Source organism: Apus apus, chromosome 3 (genome assembly GCF_020740795.1).
Source record: "Apus apus isolate bApuApu2 chromosome 3, bApuApu2.pri.cur, whole genome shotgun sequence".
NCBI lineage: Eukaryota > Metazoa > Chordata > Aves > Apodiformes > Apodidae > Apus > Apus apus.
In genome coordinates this window covers 32,106,314-32,125,836 of record NC_067284.1, presented here as the reverse complement: position 1 = coordinate 32,125,836, position 19,523 = coordinate 32,106,314, and the positions used below count along the sequence as shown (strand labels likewise).

The 19,523-nt window shown below is 36.0% G+C and overlaps 1 protein-coding gene across 6 annotated transcripts in view; it reads left to right on the top strand.

Annotated features, from left to right (window-relative positions):
* Positions 1-19,523, top strand: part of KIDINS220 (kinase D interacting substrate 220) — a 76,400-nt gene that overhangs the window by 21,156 nt on the left and 35,721 nt on the right. For all 6 annotated transcript variants that reach the window (XM_051613392.1, XM_051613391.1, XM_051613390.1 and 3 more), the window contains exons 10-22: positions 1,889-1,987; positions 2,697-2,795; positions 3,714-3,891; positions 4,113-4,277; positions 5,684-5,863; positions 6,237-6,402; positions 7,374-7,525; positions 9,924-10,213; positions 11,717-11,857; positions 12,782-13,025; positions 13,196-13,284; positions 14,396-14,540; positions 17,834-17,996. In XM_051613392.1, coding sequence (XP_051469352.1) covers positions 1,889-1,987; positions 2,697-2,795; positions 3,714-3,891; positions 4,113-4,277; positions 5,684-5,863; positions 6,237-6,402; positions 7,374-7,525; positions 9,924-10,213; positions 11,717-11,857; positions 12,782-13,025; positions 13,196-13,284; positions 14,396-14,540; positions 17,834-17,996 — 2,111 coding nt within the window. The remainder of the gene's footprint in view (positions 1-1,888; positions 1,988-2,696; positions 2,796-3,713; positions 3,892-4,112; positions 4,278-5,683; positions 5,864-6,236; positions 6,403-7,373; positions 7,526-9,923; positions 10,214-11,716; positions 11,858-12,781; positions 13,026-13,195; positions 13,285-14,395; positions 14,541-17,833; positions 17,997-19,523) is intronic.

Sequence of the window (19,523 nt, the reverse complement as noted above, 5' to 3'; positions counted from 1 at the left end):
ATCTGTAACTGTGATGACTTGTTAAGCAGGATTTTTTTCAGCTAATTTGTATAATGAATGAGAAGCAAAAGGTGTAAATTGAACTTATTTCATCTTCAGTACTGGACAGGTTTAAAATTGTGAAATACTTTAAACACCCCTAAATATTATTATTTTAATACTTGATATTTTAAATTTAATATCAATATATTAAAATATATTACTCTTTAGATTTTACCTGTTGTCAGTACTGGTTAGCCAGTTCTCTTGTTATGCTCGGTTGGTTGTTTTCTTTCAATGCCTTCTTTCACTGCACTGAGCAGTGTTGTCAGTGATTTCCAAGTTTTCTATCTACCCCTTCATTCTTTTTTTGTCCTTTGACATGCTTTTATTCTTCTACTGAAGGCTCTCTCACTCAGCATGGTGCTTGTTCTTATTGTTAGATTCAGTTTGCCTTTTTTTTGCTTGAAGTAATATTCAGGTTTTCAAATCTCTGAATCACTTGTCTAGCAGGCTGGTATGTTCTGCCAAGTTTCAACACAAAACTAACTAGACATTGAGAGCTGCAAAAGTTCAGTGTCTGGTATTTATGCAGAGCCTCATTGAGAAGCCAAGAAGTTGGCTTGGATAAAAAAAAGCTTGGATAAAAAGTGGTGTTTGGATCTCTCCCTCTGGTCTGCCATTGGAAATCTGGAATTGTGTGGGTCTGTATCTTGTGCTTTTTAGCATCTTAATATGACCAAGGCAATAAATGCAGAAAGAGCAAGAGGACCCAGCCTTCTCAGGGACAGGAGAAGCTTATAACTTCTGGCAGTGTGAGGGTGTCTGTATAGCTATTTTCAGTGGTTGATCTAGAAAATACTTTTGTGGCCTTGTTGATGCAGGAGAGGAAGATCCTGGCTATGTGCTTCAGATCTTTGGATTAGGACCAGCAGTGTCAAATCAGTGACAGGTGCTAGTGTCTAGCAACTGTCCTGCTCTTGGGCACTGCAACACCTGTCTGCCAGCCAGACCCGTTCTGGGGAAGTTTGCTGCCTGCCCAAATCTGTCATATTCCAGAAGGATTTCTGTCTTGCCCAGTATTCTTTGCTGTTCCTTCATCCATATGGACACTAGTCAGAGGAGACCTTGAGCAGGCGAAATGTGACTGTAGGGCTTTGGGACTGAGGGTTGGGGCAGTGTGGGGGGCTCAGATGATGTTCTCCTCAGCCCTTCTGGCTGGGGGGAGGGGTCCTGCTGGGAGCATCTGGCAGACCAGTACCTGGCTGTGCAGCTGGTGTTATTAGCAATGGGTCAGCTTTCTCAGGCTGGTGTCTTTTGGGAAGCCACCTGACTGAAGGACAGAGGAGAAGCCCAGGTGACCAGAGCAGAAAGAAATCTTGGTGTCCAGGCTTTAAACTCAGTATGCTGTAAAGTCCACAAGTGGGAGAAGAAAGTCTGCAAAGAAAAGAAGAAAGCAAGGGAGAAGGCTGCAAGAAGTCTGGAAGTAGTTAGTACTTCCATGTTCTAATATGAGAGAAATATTAAAAAAAAAAAAGAAACAGAGAAACATGACTTGCATTATAAGGGTAAAAAAGAACAGTCTGGAAAAGGTTGTTTTATTCCATTAAAAAATGTGTATATTTTTGTTGCAACTGAACACATAGCTATGGAAACTGTTTCAAGAAAGACTGAATCTTCTTGTGTTCTTAAAGTTCCTAGCATATTTTGCACTAGTCAGATTTCTGTTCCTTGCCGAAGTTCTACTTGTCTACCAGTTAGGTTTGGTGGCATTTCCCTTTGCCCTGAGCTATGCTAAAATTTGCTGGTTTATATGCTTTTTTTCAGTATATTGGTTGTACTTTATATAGTTTTTGAAATTAATCCAACTGAATGAAAATACTGTTAACATTTAATACTCTCTTTTCAGGATAATAAAACTGCTTTATACTGGGCGGTTGAGAAAGGAAATGCTACAATGGTGAGGGATATCTTGCAATGCAACCCTGATACTGAAACATGTACAAAGGTAATTATTAGAATTTTAATGGAATTGCTTTGTTTAACATTTCTTCTTTTCTCAACTGTTATTTAAAGTTAAGATCGTGATACCAAATTCATTTTTTGTGAAATGTTGGCACCTTGAGTGCTGTAGAAAAAATGATTTCAAGTTCTTCTGAAATATGGTATTTATTTTCAGCAATGGCAATGTCCCCTTTATTGATAAACATCCTGTGCTACTAAAACTCAATAGCAGGGAAAGTGTGGATTCTTCACCTCGGCATCATTAGCATGCCCAGCGATAGAGTAGAGAGCAGGTGGTCCTGGACATTTAGGAAGGAGGTTTCTCTTTCTCCTAAGCCTGAAAGCTCAGACCACTCTTTGTTGCATGTGCAGGAATAAAAAAAAAAAATAGAGGAAGCAGTATGTGCAGCAGGCTTCCATGGGTCTTTTTTTCAAATATCTTGTATTATATCTGGATCTTGTCTTTCTGTGTTTGACACTAGCAGAAATGCGTTTTGTTCTGTGCTTCTAAACAATCTACAATACAGGGTCTGTGATACTTTTTCAATAACATGTGCCAAAATGTGTTTTTACTTGCAGAGTAACATATTTAATTAAAAAATTATTTTAAGTGTTTGGGATTTAATTTGTTTCACTATCACAGTTTTGGGATTTTTTTGCTTCTTTTTGAGTGTACAGAGTTCTTTTTATTAGATCTGTTTTTTCCCTTTTAGGATGGAGAAACACCACTTATAAAGGCAACCAAGATGAGAAATATTGAAATAGTAGAGCTTCTTCTGGATAAAGGAGCTAAGGTCTCTGCTGTAGACAAGGTAAATAGCATTTGTTTGTTTACTTTAGTATATTTAATAATTTTAGTTTTGCAGACAACTTCTGTAGTGAGCTGTCAAGGGTAATGCAGAAAAAGAGCTTCCTGTGTGCTTAATAATAAAATAGACCTTAATACTTAAAGCCTTAGTCTCCCTTAAGCTTAATAAATAAACAGATCAGAATACTTAAACATAAATTGATTCCCACTATTAATATATTGGCTTTTTGTTTGCATCAGGGTGCTTTCTTTTAAAAAGAAAAAAATCCAGGTCAGAAATAAAAAAATCACAGATAAGAATACAAATTCTTAATGTGCTTGAAAAAGAACTTAGAGAATGGTTGTTACTTGTCAGTGATTTTTGTTTTTGATTAATAGACATTAAACCAAGCAATATCAAGACAACAGTTTGTTGCTGTCCTCTTATGCATTACCTGCTTTGACTGTAAACCTTTTAAAACCAGGAGTATTTATTGGATACTTTTGTAACCCCTTAGTATTATATTTAGGACAAATAAGTAATAATGTTGATTTGATGTAATGAGGGAGTTTTGCTGGAAAGCTTATTGGGGAAGTCTGAGCAGACATTGAAATAATTCTAACAAACAGTGTCACTTGTTCCAAACAAGTCTCTGAATTTGCTAGTAGCATTTTTCCTAAATAGAAACTACGGTTTTAATGAACCTTAAGATATTATCATAAACATTTAAGAAAGAAGACAGTGTCTTAGATTCAGCATTTTAAGAACTATCTTTTCACATGCCTTTTCAAGGGAAAACGTATACAGTAAGGTCTCAATGGTGTTTAAAATACCTTAAGATCTATTTCAAGTAAATGACACATCTGAAATTTTGTGGAACATGTGCTTTGTGTATGATCTTAGGAATTCAATTAGGTATTACCAGTTTTTCATTAATTGCAGAAAGGAGATACTCCGCTTCATATTGCCATTCGTGGAAGGAGCCGTAAACTTGCTGAATTGCTCTTAAGAAATCCAAAAGATGGTAGATTGCTCTATAGACCAAACAAAACAGGAGAGACACCTTACAATATTGACTGTAGCCACCAGAAGAGTATTTTAACACAGATATTTGGAGCCAGTAAGTATAAGTATTTAATTTTATATTTACTTTAATCACTTGTGTATTGACAATAAAGTTAATTCAATTCTGTATTGAAAAGTGGTCACACCAATAATAACAGCTATTGCACAGGAAGACTATATATACAAATATAGATGAACCTGTTTTTATGTATGAAAATGGTCATATTGAAGAGATTGCCTAAAGCAAAGGTCTGTAACATAATATTCTTATTACAGGACACTTGTCTCCCACGGAATCTGATGGTGACATGCTGGGTTACGATCTGTACAGCAGTGCTTTGGCTGATATTCTGAGTGAACCAACCATGCAGCCACCTATCTGTGTAGGCTTATATGCACAGTGGGGAAGTGGAAAATCTTTCCTGCTCAAGAAACTGGAAGGTAAAAGTTGATTTAGCCTTTTCTGTAGTTTCAAATCTATCTATGAAGAGCATCACATGGATGTTAATAGTTTTTGTGATAGCTGTTGGTTCACGTAGTTTTGTATCCAGTCTCTGTTTCTGTAGTGAAAAGATTTGTATTTAAGTGTGGTCAGTTCATCCACAGGTTGCTTTGTTCACTTAGAAAAAGTCAAGTCAGTCTTCAAGTGTTGCTGTCTATTGTCCTATGGGTTTCCTGCAGCAGCGAATCTACTCTTTGGGTACTGCTGAAACTATCGCTACTGAAATACACCTTGCTGGGAGTGTTGGTTTGTCAAATCAGGTTCAGACCTCTTTTGCTGCAGAATTGATTTATTGCACCTTCTGTGTGTCATATTTTTAATTGAAGATAAAAAAATTTCAAGCTACTAGTATTTTTTCTTTAGAATGTATTTTCTTGGTGTCTATTTTTCTTGCCCTTTCCCCTTACTTACTTTGAGATTTTTGAACTTTCTGAAATGGCGGAGGAAAAACAAGTATATGAAGCTTATGAAGAGACTCAATGTTTTTTGCAGTGGAAACAGGCATCCTATTTATAGTTTAGCCTTTTCTAAAAAATAATGTTTTTTTGAGATGTTTGAGTTTCATTCAAAATACTTTTATCAGTCTTGATGTTTCTTGCTTGTGGTTTCTATGTTTTTAAAGCTTCTATATTACTCAAAATGAATTCTCTGAGTTAATTATGTTCACTTCATGCCCCATGTCATAAATCAAAATTGGTGTTTATTTTTGACTGTGATGTTTCTTGTTGATGAGCACTTACATTTTTTAAAATGCTTTTTAGTGTTTTCTTCCTGTTCCTTATTAATCTTTTCACTCTGGATAAGGTATTTAAAGTTCCTTATTGAATAGATCCTAAATAAGTTTTTACAGGAATTCCTATTTTAGTGAATCAACAAACAAATAAATACTGAACCCTATCCATTGTACTGTTTTATCTGACTATTTGAGGAATGTGGTCCAGAGTTCAATTACGGAGGTTTTGGGGGTTAGTTATTTGGGTTTTTTTAGAGATCTGATGGATGTGTTTTTCTTGGTGTCATAAAATAAGTTTTAAGCTTTAGAAGGAGGATAGGAAGTAGCGTGGCTTTTAATATGCCTTTAAAAGTATAAAATCTGCAGCAAACAGTGCAAGTATTATGTATTTAAATGGCTTTGTTCATTGCATGGATGAAAACTTAGGGTTTTGCAGTGATGTTTGAGGAAGAATTCAAAATATAATTGTATTTTTTTTATCAATAATAAGGAAATACACTACAGTATAGTGAAAAAGTGTTTGTTTGCAAAGTTTATCATTCTAATACGTTTTTTGGCTTTCTGTTCTAGAATGATTTAATATGTTAACTGTTCCTTGTCTTTTTATCTTAGATGAAATGAAGACTTTTGCAGGACAGCAGATTGAACCTCTGTTTCAGTTCTCTTGGCTTATCATATTCCTCACACTTTTGCTGTGCGGAGGTTTGGGTTTATTGCTTGCTTTCACTGTGGATGCAAAGCTTGGAATAGCAGTGTCACTCAGCTTATTAGCAGTTCTCTACATTTTCTTTAGTAAGTTATTTTATATGAAGCTTGTGAAAGTTTTTATTAATTTTTGGAACTCAGTTCTGTTTTGTAGAAATGCTTTGTGATTTAGAAAAAATACGAAATGTTTTTGTAGAAAATAGGACACCTTTGGACCCTTTCCTTGTGTTTTGTGTGTAATTTGTGGGAGGACATTCTTGAAATTCAAGAAGAATTTTGTGTGTTAACCTCATTACTTTCCTCTTACAATTCTCATTTTTAGCCATAACCGTTAACAATTAATTCAACTCCTTTTACTCAACTCCATGCCTTGTCTGTTCAAACTTCAGGGTTCTTTCTTTCAGATACAGTGATGACCGAAACATAGCCATAACATCTTCTTTAATTTTTAATATTTTAGCTGTAATTTATTTTGGTGGCCGAAGAGAGGGTGAGAGGTGGAGCTGGGCCTGGGTGTTAAGTGCAAGGTTGGCAAGACATATCGGATATTTAGAGTTGCTTCTCAAACTCATGTTTGTGAACCCACCAGATTTGCCAGAGCAAACCACTAAAGCTTTACCTGTCAGGTTAGTTATTTACTTTATTTACTCTTGAATGAATAATTCAGGTTCACTTCAGATTGTGTGTATTTAATGTACATGTTTATTGTCCTATGAAAAGCTGTTGAGATACCTCTTTGTAAAATAGTAGCCCTAGAAGATTGTGTAGTTAATTTTTTCTGTGTTAAGAAGATAGTAATGTTTTCAACAAAAACTCTGTGCCAAAGTCAGTGAAACTTACTGCTCTATAGTGTTAGGGGTTTTAATTATCATTTGTGACAGGAAAAATAAGAATTTAATTTTGTGCTATGTCTTATGTTTAATGCTTGTTTCACTGATTACTTCTGTTTAAGGTTTTTTTAATTCCTTTTTTTTCCTCTGTAAGTAGAGAATCAGACTGCTCAAAGCTTCTAGTTTATCTGAAAGGAAGAAAAATTTTGCCATGTGTTTTATAGTTTTGTTTAGTCCTGTTGTTTACAGACTTGTATTTTAGCTTCATGGTGCAGTGGTATGCAAGGTTGCCATTCTTGTGACCTGGGTTTTGGGGGATTGGAGCTAGATGATCTTTAAGGTCCCTTCCAACCCAAACCATTCTGCAATTTTATGATTCTGTTTGTTTTTTGAATTCTCCATATATATTTGAAAATAGCTTAGAATGCAGATTTAAAAATACTTGTCAATATTATGTTTTGGCATCAAAAAGGTGTTTTTATTGCCATCTGAAGTGCTGTTACTGATGTGATCATTATCTTTTTAAGAAACTAAGTTTTAGAATAGAAAGTGGGACAAAGAACTTGAGTATGATAATGAGAAGAAATAAATAAATACCTAAAATCCATGTAGAGTTCACAAAAAATAAGCATTTAAGTACTTTACATTTTATGCCACTTGAAAAAACCTTTTAGCTCCAGAGATGCAGGAATATTTTTTGTTTTGACTGCCAGAAAATATTTAAAGATTGCTAAAGTATACAATATACATGTATTTTCTCTTTTCAGATTTTTGTTTACAGACTACAATAGACTGTCCAGCGTAGGTGGAGAAACTTCATTGGCTGAGATGATTGCTACTCTCTCTGATGCATGTGAAAGAGAATTTGGTTTCTTAGCAACAAGGCTATTTCGAGTTTTCAAGACTGAAGATACACAAGGTTTTTATTACCTGAATCACATTTCTGATTATTCTATTTCAATGCACTGTTACCGAGGGTTCTGTTTTTCATTATGAGCTCCTTCTAGAAACTGTTGTAGCCTTGCAGAAATTCATACAGGAGGGGAAACTCTTTGTATTGTTTTGGAGAGAAAAATGCCCTGTTTTCTTTCCTCATCTTAATATTATTAATCTCATTAAATAATATCTTCTGTGAAGGATAGTTTTCAGCAGTGCTAGTGGAAATGTGTATTTATATTGCATCCTTTTAGATGCAGCATGGTATTTTTTATAGCAATTAAGTTACTGTGTCTGAGTCAGATTAAAAGAAAAAAGTACACTTTTGTATATTGCTATGAGAAGTTTGTTTAGTTCATTAGATTTTCATTCAGAGATTTTATGAGCGACCACTACTTGTTCGTGGAAATAATAAAAGTATAGATCATGTTGGTCCACAGCCATAAATCGCTGTGATCAGTGCTGGTAAGATGGGATGAAATATTTCTACTTGATCCAAATGGAATGCACTTTTTTCTTCTGTCCCATCTGTAGATTTTTGAAAAAAAATTGCAAAACGGAATATGATATTATGAAGAAAGAGAGTTCTTGAGGGTAACTTTCAGTTCTTAGAGAACTTATTTCTACTCTGAGTTCAGTTTTAGTCAGTTGCTTCTTGTTTCAGTGACCACAAATTGAGGAATCTGTTAGATGCTGTCTCCTCTCACAAAGTGAAATGTTTAGACTCTCCTGTCTTGCAGAGGCTGGAAAAAAACATTCTATATGCTGAACACAACTTCCTTTCCATCTCAAATTCACTGAATGTTCTTTATGAAGTGCTATGTGGAATTTTTCACCCCTATTTCCATATTAGACATTCTACAGTCCTTTTTAACCTCAGTGAAACAGCTTTCATGATGCTGTAATTTCTCCCAAAACTGACTTGAGAATGACAATGCAGTGCTGTCGTCTTGTGATTATTTGCAGTAATCATCACTTTCTTTTGTAGTCTTACATTTCTTCTGTTCTCCCTGGCTCTGGGGCCTTTCTGTGCCCTTCCTAATTATCTAATTGATAATTTAAAAAAAAAATTATCTGTTTTACAAAGTTGCACAACTTATCATCATTTACAGATGTTTGTATGTCTAGGGACATAGGTTCCTTGTCTCTAGATGTCTGCAGAAATTCCATTTAGGTTTCTTTTTAATCTTCTGTGTCTTTAATTTTTGCTATGTCTGTGAAGTCACAGACAAGCCATTTAATTGCCATTTAATTGTTGGCGATTCCTAAGTCTCTCTCTAATCCACTTCTGTCTCTTTCTACCTAGAGGAAGCTTACATCCCTACTTCAGAATGTCCAGAACTGAATGTAATTGTAACTGAGATGTTATTCTCCTCTTCTTGCCCCTCACTCCTGTAATTTATGCATTTCTGTTGCTTCGTCCAGCATCACAGTCCTATCTGTCACACATGTCAGTAATGTGAAAGGCCTTTCCAGCTCATACTCTGGTCTAGAATATCTTACATGGGCCTTGTAAACAACTTGGATAGTCTTTCCATGTAGTATATTTAAAATCTGATTTTTCCATTTCAGTTCAAATAATGATTATTTTTTTTAAATTGTTGTCATTTTGCTTCAGATTATGGCTGTGTTCTGTTCTTTGTTATCAACACGTGTACAAGAGATGGGAATCTTCTAGATGTGTACACCACTAGGTGTGTACAGTTCCTACAGGCAGAAGCTGCTGCTTTGGAAAAAGAACTTTGTCTTTGGTCATTGCTCTAGCTGTGCTAAACCCCCAGCTGCATTAGTTCTTTGTCTCTTCCTTATCAATCTAATTGAAATTAAGAGGTCCAATATTCTCTTCCGAGGCCCTTGTGATCTGTCCAAAGCTTATGTACTGCAGTTATCCCTTGTTTGTGTGTGTGTGGTAAGCATGCAAGAAAGGATAGTCTCAGGCTGTAGCATGCAATTTTGATTTAGTTCTTTAGTGGCATCATTACTGTTACCTCATGTGTCATGTTTCTGTTTACAACCAAGTAGTTACCGTACTGTTTACTTAGGGTTTACTTGCATAAATACACTTTACTGGGAGATGTCACAAAAGGGGTGATATGACTGGTATGAAATCTATATAATAATGTAATATCCATCCAGTGCAGATTTCTTGAAACAGTGGAAAGAACTGAAATTTGAAGGAATATCTTTCCTTCATGATTTCCAATGATTTTGGCAAATTCAGTTGAATTTTTTTTTTTTTCAAGTTTGTGACTGGATGGTAACACTGCAATAACCTTTTGTGCAAGTAGGTGTTTTATGAGAAGTATGCGAGTTAATAGATTTTTGCACACACCTATAATTACATTTGACATTAATTTTAACAGCAAATACTGTTTTCCTAGGTAAAAAGAAATGGAAGAAAACTTGCTGTCTCCCATCCTTTGTGATTTTCCTGTTCATACTGTCTTGCATTGTTTCTGCGATTACCCTGCTGGCGATTTTTAATGTAGAATCAGCCAACGTGACAGTGAATGTTATTCTTATAACCGTTACCTGTGTTGTTGGTTTGGCCTTTGTCTTGAATTGTCGCACGTGGTGGCAAGTGATGGATTCAGTTTTAAATTCTCAAAGAAAACGTCTTCACAGTGCTGCCTCTAAGCTTCACAAGCTGAAAAGCGAGGGATTCATGAAGGTAAGCATTTATTATGAGTTGGCCATTAAAAGAATTGAAACAAAACCCCAAACCTGTAGGCTTCTTAAGATGGGACACCATTTATTTAATCAGCCCAAGTCTGCAATGTTAGAATGATTCTTGGTGAGTTTTTACTGAGGGGAGCACTTCTGTTCTGCTGGTAGTTATTCTTAGTGTATGAGATCTGTCTACTCAACCAGGAATGTTACATTTGGATTATTTTTTAAGTTTCTAATTCTGTTTTTGCTGGGAGGAAGGTACTAGGAAAACGGTTGTTCTAAATGATCAATATTGAGATCACAGGATTAGAAAGAATAACTTCTTAGATGTTTGAAGGTGAAAAACCATATCTGACTTGGGCTGTCTGCAAGACCTCTTTACTGAGAAGGGAATGATAGCACTGAAAGAGCATTCCAAAAAAGTTGACATATGCAATGAAAAATGATAACAGAATCACAAAATACTAGGGGTTGGAAGGCACCTCCTAAGATTGAGTGCAACACCCTGCCAGAGCAGGACCAAAAAAAAAAAAAAGTAAACAAAACCCAAAAAAACCACCCTAGGGCATATGATAAAACATACATTTGTGTTATAAAAAATGTACCCATCAGACTGTCATCAAATATCCTATATGCTTCTATTTTAAAAGCAACTTCAGCATCATGATGTTTACTGCCATAGATTACAGCTAATACATTGTGTAACAGTATGTTGTGCCAGTATTTTTGTAGCAGAGGACCTTATCTGTGTCTTATTACCGTGTTTCTTGACGGTTGTTTTTTTGAGTGTTATCTGGCATAACTTCAGCCATTTAGGAGATAGATTCACCCTTGCAATCAAGGAAGAGAAATGGGTATTTCTAGAGAGTTATTCGTATGATTTATGTCATCTTAACGCGCACATCTAAGATTAATCTGGTGGTTAATAGGTCAGATTTTAATGTCTGCCTGTTAGTTGCTGGAATTAGGGCAGGGAAATTCCACCTTTGTTTCTATATTAATGGTAGTTGCTAAATATGTAGCTTAATGCTGAAGAACCTAAAAAAATCTTTAGATTGCATCTCCTGAATAGGAATGCCTGATCATTGGAGTAATAGCATAATTTGCTTGGCTGGAAGGCAGACAGAAGATTTTCGTGTACATTTTATGCAAAGCTATTCTTGAGGATTAGCTGAAACTACAAATACTAATTTGTTTACTCTTGAAATACTGATTTAGAGTTCATAAACATTACTTTCTTTTTAAGTAACACTGTAATGGAATTTAAATAAGGATAGTTACATTAAAGTGGAATATGCAGTTCTGCTGTACATTTTTGTACAAATTAAAATGTTGAAAGTGACATTTTAAGACTTTCACTTTGGGTATTTATAAGTGTTTATTTTTTAGCCTTATTTAAGTATTTTTGGGACAACTAGCAATTTGAAAAAGGCATTTTACGCATTCTTGTGAGTTTTAAGTATCAAAGAGATGTCTTTTCCTTCTTGGCTTTTAATTCTTACAGGTTTTGAAATGTGAAGTGGAATTGATGGCCAAAATGGCAAAAACCATTGACAGCTTCACTCAGAACCAGACAAGGCTTGTTGTAATTATTGATGGATTGGATGCTTGTGAGCAGGACAAAGTTTTACAGATGCTTGATACTGTGAGTTGGATCATTTGATAAAGATGAGCTCTGGATCATCTGGATTATCTCTTCCATAGATGAGCTCAGATACATACTGTTACTTATTTTCTTTAGAGAATCATAGAATCATAGAATCATAGGGGCTGGAAGGGACCTCGAAAGATCATCTAGTCCAACCCCCCTGCCAGAGCAGGGTCACCTAGAGTACATCACACAGGAACGCATCCAGGCGGGTTTTGAATGTCTCCAGCGAAGGAGACTCCACAACCTCTCCGGGCAGCCTGTTCCAGTGCTCTGTCACTTTCACAGTAAAAAAAATTTTTCTGATATTCACCTTAAACCTCCTATGCTCCAATTTGTATCCATTACTCCTTGCCCTATCACTGGTCATCACTGAGAGAAGACAAACAGTCTGTATGTATAGTCTGTAGTATTTGTGTACATTGGTGTAGCTGTAATACTAAGAGTGATGGGTTTTAAAGGTTGAAAATTAAATCCCAGTAAGACTGTACATGTTAATACTTGTGAGAAGTTTTTAAATAATCAGATGTAAATTATTTAAAATCAATATCCTGTTGAAACAAACTTGTGATGTTTGGAGCAGTTTTCATATTTACTTTTGAAGTAATTAAAATGAAAAATACATGAATGCTAAATATTTGTGGGGGCTAGGACATTACTGCTTTATACCTTCTTGGTAGTGACTTCTACTGTAACTACTGCTGCTGAGTTGTCAAGTATGCTTATTTCTAATTGTGAGTAAATTCCTAGCATTAGATATCTTATATTGAAGAAACTGACATTTCTATACATCTCTTGTCCTCTCAAGTTTATAACTAAGACAGAATACATTAAAAATGTTCAGTCAGACATTCGAATGATCTGTATTTACTGTTAATTGTTGATTATTATTAACAAGGTGTACTGTTTGCTTTTTTACAGGTGCGAGTCTTGTTTTCAAAGGGCCCATTTATTGCTATTTTTGCAAGTGACCCACACATTATTATAAAGGCAATTAACCAGAATCTCAACAGTGTTCTACGCGATTCAAACATCAATGGACACGATTACATGCGAAACATTGTCCATTTGCCCGTTTTTCTGAACAGCCGAGGGCTTAGTAATGCAAAAAAACTGATGGTGGCTTCAACAACCAATGGGGATATTCCTTATACAGATGGTGCAGGTAAGGTTGTGCAGGTGGAGGTTATGAAAGTTACAAAACCAATACTCCAGAAATCTGGGTTTTTTTGGAACAAGCTATTTAAATAATTGTCAAATCATTAGTGTTATTTTATAGATCAGTTAAATGTATATGAATGGATGAAATGCCTGCCTTTTGTATTCTTTCCATAGGATTGCATGAAGAGGTTGACAGGAGAGTTTCTCAGAACAGTCTTGGAGACATGACCAAGCTTGGTAGCAAAACTGCTCTCAATAGGCGGGTGAGAAAGATTTTTACACTGAATAGAGTTACTGGTAATACCTTTTTTTCTCTTCTATAATTTTTTCTTTCACATTTTTTATGATGTCAACTTGGAAAATTTATCAAACCATTTTTGTGAAAATCAATGGTAATGATCCAGGTAGAAAAAGTACATTCTTAAATCAGAAGACTGATGCTCTATCAAAGAGGAAAAGTTTGCTTGCTCACCAGAGTATCCTTTTTTACAAATACTTAAATTTAGCTCTCTCTGAATGCTGAGATGATACATTGTACTGGTAGTAGCTGTGATCTATGTGTGTGTATTTTGGAGTTTTGTGGATATGCCTGCTATCACTTGTTCACAGGATCACAGAATCGTCATTGTTGGAAAGGACCTCCGAGATCATAGAGTCCAACCATCAAAACAAATTAAAACCCAACCCCCCCCCCACAACCTTGGCCACTAGAGCGTGCCCTGAAGTGCCACATTTACGTGTTTCTGTAATACTTTCAAGGATGGTGACTCAACCACCTCCCTGGGCAGCATTTGATCAAGTCAAGGAATTTAGAATATGATAATACTAGACTTCTACTGCCACATGTCCGTCACCCTTTCTGTTCTGTTTTCCCATCTTTACGTAAAATCAGGAAGTGGTTGAATAAAAGGTATCTAGGAATTAGTGAAAAGTGATGCCGAGTCTGAAGATTCTGAGGTTTTTGAGCTGCCATAGGTAGACACTTGGGGAGTTTTGTACCACAGGAACATGATAATTCATGTTAATTTTAAAATTTAATTAGTAAGTGGATACCATTAGCTTTTTGTAGGAAACGATGATGGCAATGCTGAAATCTGTAACCTTTTTAAAAATACCTCTTTGTGCCATTCTATTTTGCACTTAGAGAATTGGCATGGAGGTAAAATGTGTAACTCTTACTAGCTCTTTGCTTACATGGACATGAAGTTCTACTGTTAGACAACTATTTTTCATATTTTATGGTGTTCGATGTCAACCTCACATACACATATTCACAAAGTTTCTAAGTTACAATCAAGTAAAACGGAAGTATTTCAAACACATAAATGTTTCATATACTAATGGGTATTTTTTCCTTTTTTGTATCATTATCAGGATACTTACCGAAGACGCCAGATGCAACGTACCATTACCCGCCAAATGTCTTTTGATTTGACCAAGCTGTTGGTTACAGAGGATTGGTTCAGTGATATCAGTCCTCAAACAATGAGAAGATTGCTAAATATTGTTTCAGTGACAGGTAAGTGTGACATATTTGTGTACAGTAAATAGTATTGTGTTTTGGTTGCTTGTAGTTACACTCAGACTTTTTAGTGTGTCAGTCCATGTGTTGATTTTGAAAAACCTTCTGAAGCAACATCTTCTAGAGTGCAAGCAAATATTATACATTATTTTATGTAGAATTAAAAATAAATAAATATTTGTTGCTTCATTGACTTCAGTTGGGAGACAAACAATTCTAGCCTAAATTTTTAGGAAGTTTTATACTTCTCAATTTTGAAGTGGATTTTTTTTTTTTTTTTTTAACTTTTGTAATACTGTAATGTGAACAAAGCTCACAGTGCTGGTATCTTTAAAGGTAAACTGTGAGGCAAAACCAGGTATGTATCCTTTACGTTTTTGCCGTGGGTATTTGGAGTCTTTTATTTTTTCTCTGAATGGTTGTGTGGGGCCCATTAAAGCATTTTATGACCAGTTTTCCTTCAACAAAACACAAAGCATTGGTATCTTGGTTTAAACATTTGGTTTAAAAACTGGAAACAACTAGAAAGGGACTTACAGAAGTCTAATAAAACCATGTTTCATGTAGTAAGTGAATGGGGAATGGTTATTTACTGTCTTTTCTGTTATAGACCCTAAAAGACACTGAATAGCCTTACAGCTAACTGGTTCCGAACAGAGTTACTTTTCACACTGCATGTAATTAAGTCCATAACTCTGCATCAGTATCATATGGATGCAGGAAGCCTACATGGATTCAGAAACAACTAAATACCTGAAAAGTAGAATTCAGAGTTCTAATAAGAAGGAAGGAATGAGCCACAAGTCACCACGGGCTGGAATAATAAGAGAATATTATTTTTCCCCAGGTTCTGAACCTTTTACATAAGCATTTGCTGTTGTACAGTTTGAGGCTTCTTCGTGACTTTGGCCTTTACTCAGAATTGGCTTGATCTTTAACCAGAAAAAAATAGCCTGGCAGAAGCTTGAGCTTACTTTCAGTATCCTTAACTCATTTTTTGCGTTGATGTGAAAGCCAAGACCATCTTTTTAAAATCTAATGTTTTCTCTGTTCCAGGCTTTGTATTCCTAATTTTTGTGATTAGGATGTGGAGCCTTGTAGAAAACTACCATTATTCACCATTGTTCACCTGGTGCAAGTAAAACAGTTTTCAAGCCATGAGGGTGACTAAGCAGTGGCACAGGTTGCCCAAGGAGGTTACTGAGTCTCCATCCTTGGAGATACTCAGAAGCCATCTGGACACAGTCCTGGGCAACTGGTTCTATGTGGCCCTGCTTGAGCAGGAAGGGTTTGTCCAGATGACCTCCAAGAGGTCCTTTCCAACCTCGACCAGTCCATGATTCTGTGAAACAAAGAATATTAACTCTTTCTAGGACTAAGTGAAAAATGTAAGGGATTCACAGATAATGTCAAATGTATTGTCTTTAATAACTAAAAATATTATGGTACTATTTAGCATACATATTTAGTATATGAAGGTATATCAAGGATAGATTCAACAGATTTGGCATGAACTTCTGCATTGCGTGATTTTACCCATATTGCCTATACTGACTGCAATTCAGAAGTCAGCCTTGTCTCCACCGCACAGCACGTAGCTAGAGCTAAGTCACCTGCTGCAGCCATCTCAGGTCTCCCTTAGGGTGCTTGCTTTACCGACAGATGCACAGGGTAGGTAATACAGGCCCAAAATGAATTGATTCCTGGTGATCTCTGTGGTTGCAGAAGCCTGCTACAGCAGTAGCAATGCTGCATCCACTGCCCTACTTAAATGCATTTGGGAGAAGTTGCTTCCAGCAAGTTACAAATAGGTAGAACTGGTTCTGGTCCGGTAGAGTGTTGAGGTGATCATCTCAGTAGGAGGTATGATACAAGAACACAGCTGTCTGTCTCTGTGCTGGGGTTCAGCACTGTCAAATCAACCTGGAGAGTACAGAGGGGTTGGCTGTTTCTGCAGTTCCATCTCCAGTGCTTACATAGTTTGGATTGTCCTCATTTACCTTAAATTATGAAGAATTAAATGTAAATGCTGCTATAAATTAAGTAAAAGGAGCCATGGCATATTTTCTGTTTCATAAACTTACTGCTAGTGTAATTAATACAAGAGTTAATATGCCATTTCCCCCTGTTTTTTCCTGTTTTAAGTGATCATTCATATGTGAAAACAGTCCTAAAATTCTGAGCTAATCTTTTAAATAAATGTGCAGTCTCTTCATGTGTTTGTTACAACATGTAGCATGAAATGCCAGGTTTTGGCAAATTTTAGTGCAGATGTGAAAGTATAAAAAATAAATCACAAACTGTTAGTTGTAAAAACAAACACAACTGCAAGAACACTTTCAGTGTACTGTAGTTTGTAGTTATGTATGATGATTTAATTAACAGCTTTGTGAGCAGAGTCTTCAGGCTGTAAATTGTTAGTCATCACCAATATTGATAATGCAGTTCTAGAAAACTTGCTAAAATTTGAAATGCATAAACTAGCTTTTTTTAAAAATTAACTTTATTTGTAATTCATACCTTGCCTTACTAATGTAGAATCATAAAATGAATTATAGAATGGTTTGGTTGGAAGGGACCTTAAAGATGATCTAGTTCCAAACTTCCTGCATGGGCAGGGTCATCTCCCAGTAGACCACATTGCTTAGGGCCCCATCCAAGCTGGCCTTGAACACCTCCAGGAATGGAACATGCACAGCTTCTGTGGACAACCTGTTCCAGTGTCTCACGATGCTCACAGGAAAGAACTTATTCCTAAAATCTAGTCTAAATCTACCGTCTTTCAGTTTGAAACTATTATCCCTCATCTTACTGCTATATGCTCTTGTAAAAAGTCCCTCTCCAGCTTTCCTGTAGGCCCCCTTCACATACAGGAGTCTTTTGTTTGTAGCTTTGAATTCTAGCCATTGCATATGGCATTTTATGCCTAACTTGTTTTGACCATACTTCATATGCTAATGCACAGAAGATCTTTAACAGTATTAGTGTGATTTTTGTGTTTAGATTGAAAAATTAAAGCTGTGTGAAATTCTCTGAGTTTAACCTGAACGGAAGTTGACCAGAGAGTCTCATGTTCTGAACAGTCTTTGCAATAATTTTTTTTAGGTTGTCTAATAATACTTTTAGATGCAGCTTGATGATTTTGAACTTACTGAGCTAAAAATATAGTATCAGAAAGTTAAAAAATCAGGTTAAAGGATTTAAACTGCTGTTACTTTGAGAAAAAATAGTTATCTTTCAAAAGGGAAAAAAATCCCCCGTGTTTCTAACCTTCTTCCCTGTTATATTAGGTCGTTTATTGAGAGCTAATCAGATCACATTCAATTGGGATAGACTGGCTAGCTGGATCAATCTCACAGAGCAGTGGCCGTATAGAACATCGTGGCTTATATTGCATCTTGAAGAGACTGAAGGTGTTCCAGATCAGCTGACTTTAAAAACCATCTATGAGAGGTAAGTGCTATTCTGGTAATGGTATGCACTTCCAATGATTAAAATAGAGACCATTATTAATGATTATTAGAATAACATATCTTTCAAACAAGTTGTAATCTAAAATTGCCACAATCTTACACTCTTCTGTTAACATTTGGAAACTTTTAAATGACTTTGTCTGTTTAATACACCACATATGAATATGTGCTTTGTATTAAAAACAAAGATAATTATACTGAAATTCCTTCACAAATAGCTAGCTGTGCTTCTGTGTCTTGGTAGTTTTCATCTTTACCTTGACCAAGTTAAAAGTTGGTTGTTTTTTAGCCTTGTTAGAACTCTCAACTAAGCTCTGCAAGAACTGCCTTTACTGGTAAAGATCTCTGAAGGTTTGGTGCTTGGCAAGTGTGCTTGAGGCTATTGCAGTGCCTTGTGCTGCAGTTAAGATCAACTTTCCCCATTGCTGTAACAAGTTGCTGTCCAACAGAGCTGTTTGGATATTGCAACTGAGAGCAAATGGTCCCTGTGTTGCCAGTGGACATGCCTCTCCAGAATCTGGCTACTTGTAAGAAAGGACATGTGGATTGTGACAAGTGACCTGATGACAGTGGGAGAAATGGAAGAGAAAGAATGTGACTGGGAGCTGGGCCAATAGGAAAAAAGCAGGATCTGAGAATCCGAGTCAGCAAGAGGAGAAAGAAGAGTTTTACTTGTGTAAGAAGTAACTGAGATCGGATGAAATCGACAGTAATAAGTCACTTCAAGACATATCAATGTTTATGTTTTCAGATTAGCTAAAGGAGGTATTAGGGACCTGGTTGTTCTCATTTATGAGTACTAGTTACTAACTACTGGTAGTAACTCCAGTATAAACTAACATTAAACCTATAGTAAACTAATGTGAGGAGAAGGAAAGGACAGCCACGATTGAATGTGAATGGCTTATTTGGGTTCTGGATTGTCTGATGTCAGTACAGACGCCTGAGCTGTTGATACTTGGTGCCAACTGGAGTGTGTAAGGGTTTATTAGTTTAGGTGTGGAGGACATTCACAACTCCTGCTATGCTGTCTGCCTCTTGCTGTGCAGGCTTGTGTTTGGAGGTCATGCAGCCACTTGAGTAGAGTGCCAGTTCACAATTGGCAGTTATAAATGTATCAATAAATTTATAGTGTATAAAAATAGGGTCTGTGATGAAAAGAAGCAGTGAAGAACCCTGTACCTTATATCGGAAAGGGAAAGTAACGATCTTATTTTAACTAAAGCTATTTGTATTCCACTTGCAATACCAGGAAAACAAGGAAAAGGAAAAGAGGGCAAACATTCAGGATTCTCTCTTTAGCAAAAAATACCAACAGGATTTTTTTATATGAAAATGATAAAGCTACAAGACTTGTGTTTCTTTGACTACTTAAAAAACCCATTTCTAATACTAACATTGTCACGTGCCCAGGAAGACAGTTCATGTCTCATGGCTGTTTCTGTTGAACCTGTGTAAGGAACTAAATACATAACTACTGATAAACTGAGATCTCATCTGTCTGGTG